Genomic DNA, 7541 nt, shown 5'->3' with positions numbered 1-7541 from the left:
GTTCAGAATTTCCTCTCTAAGGTACAGATTATGAGCCTCGAGATAGAGATCAGTTTACACATAAAGGAGTCTGGAGCTGAGAAACTTTGGTTTTCTGCAGTTCGAGGTTGACCACCATACTAGAGTGAGACTGGCATAAGTAGAATTCTCAAAAGAAGATGTAGCTTTGCTTTCCAATTTCGTTTTGCTTCTACTCGTGTATTGTGCAATTGATGTATAGGTTTCCAGCACCTCTACAAAGGACATATTTTATAAATAAAAAAAGAGTCAGTCTCTTGCACAGAAAAGCAGGATAATTGTTCAATGTTAACATATTCCCTTTCAAAATTTTCTTGAGCAAAAGAAAATTGAGAACAAATTGTTCAGAGAGGAAAACCAAAAATTATTGTAGGTGAGTTTAGTTTCAAATTAGCATTTTTTTTCTTGGTAGCCTGTAGACATGCAAATTTCTCATCTCCGATTAAACAAGGCAAAAGTTCTACATGTTCAGTCAAGACTTACCATCACCAGGTGAATTTTGGGGATAGAAGAGCGGAAGAGGATCCGCTAGGGATAGCAAGATGAACCACAGAAAGGACAGCTTTCAAATGTCTATGAAGACCATTGCACACTCACTCAATTGGTTCAGTGGAAAGTGCGGACACGGAAAATTTACTGTCCATGCATGTACAACAATAGAACATCAGTGACACAGCAATAGGTGGAACCAAGAAGCTTTAACTATTAAGTAATTTCGACTGACAAGTTGAACCAAGTTTAACTGACAAAGGCACAACCTAGGTAAAAGTATAACCAAAGAAACAATCTGGTGTTGAACTTCCTCACGTGACGGCACATGCTCACGGTCACAAACTCCCATAGCTTCCTGAAATACATTTGATTTAAGTCCAGACACTAGCAACGACCTAAGTACATTCGACAGACCCAGAAAGCTAACAGCAATACATATATATATATATATATATATATATGGAGCTTTCAACTAACAGCTAATCTTCAAGTTTTACATATGTCAAAAGTTACCTGTTCAATGTTATACAAGCCATTTACAGTCATCCCCAGTGTTTTCATGGAATGGAATTCGGGGTCAAATCCACTCTTAACTTCTCTTTATACCTCGAAAAGATGAAGTCATTAAGACAATAATGTCCATGCCAAAGTTACAATTGGCAAACTAACAAGCAATCGAATAATCAATCCCCTCCAAAAGGTTGCAAAGGTCATATTATGAGAATCTACTTGAGATGCGTGAAGAGAAAGTGCCTACCTTTGGTACGAACGTCGTCAATCCATCAATGGTTGCAGAGTTCTCTTGATGGTGCATTCTCATTATTAGATAATCCTCTGATATAAAATGTTGTTTTGCAGATAGTTCAATTTCTCTAGCCGGACTATAGTTGAATGATCTTATGATGACTTCACCTGAAATTGATTCGATTGTAATAGAAAAATGCAAATGACTTCAGTTTGACATGGATACGAATATACGAATATTTGCAGTATCAAGACACAGATCGATCGAACATGTACAGTTGAAACTACTAATATTTGCAATTGCAAAATCTTAAATGCGTATCTCTAAATATCTATTATCTTTTCTTCACTCTCTAACTATGCATAGAGTATTTGAAAGTTAACAACCTAAAAATAATATAAAAGTGGCTGTTTATAGAGTATGAAGACAGACTTGAATACATCTTCAGAAAATAAGTCGTTTGCAATTTAGGGGGGTCTTGTACCTCTTGTATTATTTTTTTCATCCTTTGGGTATTCTAATACAATCAATCATTGACCAAAAAAAAAAAGAGAGCTTGAAATGCAAATACTTTTAGCTTAAATCTCAGCAGTACAATAAGAGGTAGTGTGAAGAATACCTCTAGTCTATAAGCTGTATTAAATAAAGCAGTCAGTTCCAAGCTACCGGGGTACTGGAAATTTTATTCAGTAATCAGCACAGTACAAAGAGTACCTAAGAATTGGGGATCATCTTGTCAGTGGACTCCAATCATCAGAACTAAAAAGACCTGACCTCCCAATTCCATCCACATAAGAGTTTGCTTGCAAGCAATTCTGCATTTCCATAACCAAATATTACCATTTCTTGCATTTAATTATCAATCTCATCTCTCATCTCATGCAATCAACTTAATTTGTAATAGCTTGAAACAATAGAGAAACTAAACCACTAGAGACTTGCAGAATTTCACTATTATAGTACCTCCTTTCTGAACTCCCAAGTATTTCCAGGTAAACAGATGAATGAATTATTGGAAAAGGCACCATAGTTATCATTCAATTTCTTTTCTTATAATTGCACTGCTCTGTTCTTACCCAAATCTTGAAGAAATAGAGTCAACAGAGTAAAGACATCTCCACTGGATAGGGAGCTGGAGTCCAGCATCAGAAGCAGCATTAGATCTTTGATCCTGCAGTTAGTGCAAGGATTATTCTATCAATTCTTTGGAAACGGACAAAAGTATTCCATTATTGGCGATAAATCAAGGACTCAGCGTGAAGCCATGAAAAAAATCACATGTTTATCAGTTTATGATAGCAGATATGCATCACTAGATTATCTAACCTGAACGTAACTAATTAGGTAGACAAATTAAGTTCCATATTGTGTAATTTAAAAAGTACTTAAGAACATCCTATACATTCAGCTCGTCATGTTACAATATGAGTTGTATTACAATGAGCCGTCCACTAGGGCCATCCTCTTGGCATATATCTGCTTGTTCCAAGAGAATTGAAAAAGGAGGCCCGAATGATTGAAATAATTTATAAATGAAATATTACACACCCAGATGAAGTAAAAATTGAAAGCATTACCTTTAAATGTTGGCAGAGGATTTCGCAGGGACTGAATGATAGACCAGTTATTACAGAGTACGTAGCCTACCAGAGTAGCATCTCAGCAGCTTGAAGATTCCAATGCCATTTGAAATGCTTTACGCTTCAATTTGAGCTGTACTTGTAGCATGTTGTGATTTTGTATCCTGGATAAAAAGAAGATAATTGACTCCTCCCCAGCCAAAGATTTATTGGAACTTTCATATCTGGAAATTCTGCACTACATTAAGAAGTACCTAAGGCTTATGGCATTTGGTCTTAGGGAGTCAGGGTTTGACCTCCCCAGTCCCCGCACAGAGGTGTGCTTTCAATCTGAATGCAAAATTTTATAATAAGTTCATATTAGCAAGTTAAAATGGAAAAATGATCACAGAATTGCAATGACCATTAATGATGTAATGCTAGTCAATGTGCAATTACTAAAGTCTAAGCTTTTCTGGGTGATATTTTGCCTGATATATTCATTGATCTACCAACCAAAAAAAAAAACGTCTAACAGGCTGACAGAGGAACATTATTGCTCTATTTTCATCTATAGCCTATCACATTAGCTCTGCACTGACCTTTGTTTTGATGAAATAAATCCAACAATGTAGACGGTATAGTTGCTAGGGGGTTGAGTTCAATGGCTGAGGAAACATGATATCAATACCAATCAGCAAAATTTGTCGCTCAAAAGTTGACATCATGTGCTGAAGCCATGAGATTGGGGCTGTCTACAATCCTTGGGTCAAGGAAAATCCCTTGCAAGCTTTCTCTCCGCATGAAACTGACATTCCATTTGCATTCTTCGCACTCCTTGATGGAACAAGTCTTAAATGATTGGGATGGAGAGAGACTCTCATGCTTAAGATAACAGATATGCATCCCTGAAAGCCAGCCAACCAATTAGACAAACAAGCTAATCCCAGTTTCAATATATTTGAATGTTGCAAATAGGGATTGGCCTAATTCAGCTTACCATGGATGTTAGTATATGATATTGTAATGAGAGCTGTCCAGAAGGTTTCCACCCACACAACTTCTACAGAGGAGGTGGAAGTCTGAAGTAAAAGAGGGCCACAAGGAATAAGACCTTAACGATGATGGAAATTAAAATATTCTGATATGACATTAAAACATGTATATTGAAGGAAATCTACCTTTTCAGTTTCAATACAAGAATTTTGCTGAATGGAAGACTAGTACAAATTGGAGTGCGGCGTGCCTTGCCATTGCGTCGGCACTTGAGTAAATCCATAGATGCCTATCAAGTAGAAATTATAAAAATTGAAAGAAAATGAGCAACATTCCACTACATTAGATCAGGACATAAGGTTAATGTAGAAGAGACTAATTACCAGAATAATGGAGTGGATGAGATTGGCAGAAGCTAGCTAGCTCGTCACTCAATAGTCAAAATTCATAACCTATTCTGATTTCTGGGATGTGAGATATCTTGTTAAACCCCTCATTAATCGGGGCTGGCTTCTCACCATAAGTGGTCCAATGACAACGTTCGCTTCCGTAGTACACAGAATGCAGAATTGGACAACTCGTAATGGTCAAACTCTTCAGTGGTGTCTTCCATAGGAACTCCGGCAGAGCTTTTAGTTTCCGACAGTTCCTCACTTCTAAGGATGAAAGGCATGGCATTATCCTGATATTCTGAGAATCCACTTCTTCCCACTCTTTCCATTCATCCATGAAACTGAATGTGAGGTGTTTTAACTTTGGGAATGAAATAACCTCCGATGACGACGATGATGATATTCGATTTATCCCCAGAAACTCAACACCCACCTTTTGCAGTTTATCAGTCATCTTTATATCCAGCGATTCAAGGAACGACAGTGTCCCTAAAGCAGGTAAATCCTCCAAATACCTGATGTAAAGAGTAAGCCTCTTCAAGTTTGGTAAAGACATGAGCCAAGTGGGAGTCGAGGTAGCCCCACGACACCCAAGGATGCTTAATGATTCCAAATCTGGATGTGGTTTTAAAGCATTCAGTATCGCTCCTTCGGCTTCGCCCCTCCGTATTCTTCTTCTACAGTCACAGCGGAAATTAAGTTCCAAGTGGAGGAGGCGTTTCGTATTCAACCGTGCTCTCTTGGCCCCACTCACAGTTTGCAATGGGGATGCCAAGTGTTGCATGGAAAGAGCCCCTTGAAGCTTGTCCAAGTTTTCCAGATCCTCCAACAATCCTTCTTCTCTGGTATCTTCGCTCACGTGAAACTCATCTAGTGTTTGCAGCGATTTCAATCTACTAATACCTTTTGACTCTAAACGCAGACTACCCTGGACGTAAAGATGCTTCAAATTGATTAACTTCCTCAGATCAGGCCCTTTTAGCAGATTATAGCACCGAACAAGCCGCAAGGTTTGTAGATTGTACAAATCACCTATTTTGTCAGGTAATTCCATAAAGCCATTATCTGATAGATCAAGATACCTCAAATGTAGCAATTCACCAACCTCTTTTGGAACTACTCCGAGGGCAGTACTACTCAAATTTAAAGTCCTAACACGTTTCAGTGAAGTTATAAACTCTGGCTCAATACTATAAATTGTTGAAGCAAAAGTAGTGAAGGTACGCAAATTTCCACAATTTTGAGAAGAAAGGATGCTAGATAAACCCTGAGATGCAAACATCAGCGTGAAGTGACGAAAACTGTTACTGCTGGGAAGCTCCAACATCTCATCAGCACCCTTCACCTCCATACTAAAACATTCTTCCTTGGTCAAGAACTGCAAAAGGTCATGCATAATATCGTGCATTTTGCATTTTGTAACATTCCCATCATCGTCTCTCTCAAAATCTTGGAAGAAAGACCTCATTGCTAACTCCTCAAAATATGTTTGACCAACCTCGTCTTCTTTCTTTTGCTTCTTGTACAAATAGTCTTGTGACATCCACAACTCAATCAAAACTTCTTTATCAATCACATGATCTTTCGGAAAAGTAACGCAATACAAAAGACAACGTCTAATGGTTGGGGACAAATCATAATAACTTAACAATAATGGTTGAAAAACCTCCTCCGGAATTTTTTTTAATTCCCATATTGGACTTTGTAATACATCTTGCCATTCTTTTTTTGTTTTCTTATGGCGCATGAGACTACCTAAAGTCTTCGCAACAAGAGGTAAACCTTTACACTTCTCTACAAACTCTTGGACAAACATTTCAAACTTTTCAAACTCATCTTCCCTATCAAGGAAGGTAATGTGATTGAACAGCTCCCGAGTGCACTCTTCACTTAATGCCTTCAAGTGAATCATTTGATTGGTCGCTCCCATTACTTGAGCAACCTCCTCTTTTCGTGTGGTTACCAATATTCTACTGCCAGTGGCACCCTCAAGCAAGGGTTTGATTAATTCATTCCATTGACTAGAATTTGGGTTCCACACATCATCTAGGACGAGGAGAAATTTTTTTCCCTTGATTAATTCTTTTATGCGTACCATAAAAGGGTCTAACTGATTTGAGTTTGGAGTATTGTTCACATTATCAAGACCTTCTATGATGGCTTTAGCAATCTTAATCTCTTCAAAAGGATCTGAGACACAGACCCATATCTTCTTGTCAAAATAGGTGTTGACCATGTCATCATTATAGACTAGTTGACAAAGAGTTGTTCTCCCTATCCCTCCCAATCCTATTATAGGGATGATAAGAGGACCCCCCCTCTTATGACTACTACTCTCATCTAGCAACTTGCCTACTAAAAGGTCCTTTTCGGTTTTTCGACCAAAGGATTTGTCAATGACAAGAGAAGAAGTTAGTTGTCGTGGAGGTGGTTTAGGTGCTTCTTTTGTATCTTGAAAGTTATAACGTTGTCTTTCATTAGCAATCCGAGTTAACTTTTCGTTTAGACTCTGTATTTTGACCGCAATGTCGCGACGATGAACTACTCGACGGACTATATTGACTGGAAGACGAACTACTTGTTTGACTCGGCAGCAAGAAAAGCAAGAAGGAAGGGGGAGACATACCTTCTCCTTAGTACGAGGAGCAGTTTCAATAATTCCCCCTTTGTTTGAACCCTCTGGAATCTCCAAGGCCTCCGTTGGGTTCACACCTTCTTGTTCATGCTTAAGAATTTCTGTGCACCACTCATCCAACACGTCGTCCATCTCATGAGAAACTTGGTTCAGTTCATTCAGCCAATCTCCCACGCTGGCCCCCGTCACTTCTCCCATGCTGGCCTCCGTGACTTGTCTCTCCGCATCCTGAAGCACATTTGTGATGAGTCTCAAATTGCGGGACAGGTTTGCGACTTCATCATCAACACCTATCACCAGCTGCAGCTCTCTTCCGATCCTGTTAACGGTGACCGAAGCCAAACGCTCCAGGAGTAGATTAATGAGTGTTTCAGCCATGAGTTTGAAATTGATTGGAGCAGAAAGAGAAATGTGAGAAATATTTAGCTAGTAACAAATGCAGAATGGACGTGCCATTCTCTTTGTTGTAGCCACTTTATATAGACATAATTACTCTCACGATCCCCTATTCTTCATTTCAAAAAAAAAAAACAAAAAATAATAATAATAATAAATAATGACCACTTCTTCTTCGCGCCCAGCTGTGGGTCATGTGCAACTTCAACCTTTTTTCTTAATTAGGCAGATTATGAATAAATGTAAGTGTGTCTGCTGTCGGGAACTTTTGGATTATTCTCATCGGGTCCATATTAGGTTACAATATT

At 38.5% G+C, this 7541-nt stretch overlaps 1 protein-coding gene across 18 annotated transcripts; it reads right to left on the bottom strand.

Annotated features, from left to right (window-relative positions):
* LOC112187202 (putative disease resistance protein RGA1) lies at positions 1-7273 on the bottom strand. Of its 18 annotated transcripts, none has more exons than XM_040513776.1 (13): positions 4194-7273; positions 3996-4099; positions 3815-3896; positions 3417-3722; positions 3090-3165; positions 2833-2999; positions 2332-2426; positions 1875-2070; positions 1268-1344; positions 1024-1116; positions 777-865; positions 502-654; positions 1-233 (listed from the first exon to the last, which is right to left on the bottom strand). In XM_040513776.1, exon 1 carries the CDS (start codon positions 7213-7215, stop codon positions 4249-4251), a length of 2967 nt encoding a protein of 988 aa, XP_040369710.1. In that variant the 5' UTR covers positions 7216-7273; the 3' UTR covers positions 1-233; positions 502-654; positions 777-865; positions 1024-1116; positions 1268-1344; positions 1875-2070; positions 2332-2426; positions 2833-2999; positions 3090-3165; positions 3417-3722; positions 3815-3896; positions 3996-4099; positions 4194-4248. The 18 variants fall into 18 exon arrangements, with proteins under 18 accessions (XP_040369710.1, XP_040369707.1, XP_040369701.1 ...); XM_040513773.1 differs by having other exon boundaries at positions 1024-1108; XM_040513767.1 differs by having other exon boundaries at positions 1024-1416; positions 1875-1888; positions 1970-2070.
* Positions 7274-7541: the final 268 nt, after the last annotated feature.

Source organism: Rosa chinensis, chromosome 2, assembly GCF_002994745.2.
Source record: "Rosa chinensis cultivar Old Blush chromosome 2, RchiOBHm-V2, whole genome shotgun sequence".
Taxonomy (NCBI): domain Eukaryota; kingdom Viridiplantae; phylum Streptophyta; class Magnoliopsida; order Rosales; family Rosaceae; genus Rosa; species Rosa chinensis.
Note: the sequence above shows the minus strand (reverse complement) of the source record. Positions and strands in the feature narration are given on the sequence as shown.

Excerpts from the sequence above, each read along its gene's own strand:
- LOC112187202 (XM_040513774.1), bottom strand. The coding sequence starts at position 7,215 with ATGGCTGAAACACTCATTAATCTACTCCTGGAGCGTTTGGCTTCGGTC.